A 352-nucleotide genomic window follows, 5' to 3' on the forward strand; every position below is an offset into this window, starting at 1 on the left:
GAGCGCGCGGCGCCGAGGCCAGCACTTTTTAGGGTGCTACCCAAGTGCCCGGCTACCCCTCCTAGTCCCCCCACCCCGCCACCCCGGACGGGGGGCCGGCTCCGGCTCGCTTACTTGTTTGTCGCTGAGCGCGGCGATCCGCGGTTGCCGCTCGTGCAGCTGTTTCTTGAGGTCGCCGTTCTGCGGAAACACGGAGGCGCGGGCTCAGGCCAGCCGCCCCGGGGTGGGGGGGTCCAGTGTGCCCGGGGCTCCGCGGGGCCGCCGCCCCCTCCCCGCCCGAGTTCCCCGGGCCGCGTCCCGCACGCGAGGCGGCCGGGCAGTGCCGCGCGGGGCCGCTTACCTGTGGCTGCCG

At 75.9% G+C, this 352-nt stretch overlaps 1 protein-coding gene across 1 annotated transcript in view; it reads right to left on the reverse strand.

The window, feature by feature from the left end:
* Positions 1-352, reverse strand: part of PHF21B (PHD finger protein 21B) — a 103,280-nt gene that overhangs the window by 84,919 nt on the left and 18,009 nt on the right. Inside the window, exon 5 of the mRNA XM_010837624.1 lies at positions 115-180. Within this exon, the coding sequence (XP_010835926.1) occupies positions 115-180 (66 nt within the window). The remainder of the gene's footprint in view (positions 1-114; positions 181-352) is intronic.

Source organism: Bison bison, unplaced genomic scaffold (assembly GCF_000754665.1).
Source record: "Bison bison bison isolate TAMUID 2011002044 unplaced genomic scaffold, Bison_UMD1.0 scf7180017864079, whole genome shotgun sequence".
Lineage (NCBI taxonomy): Eukaryota > Metazoa > Chordata > Mammalia > Artiodactyla > Bovidae > Bison > Bison bison.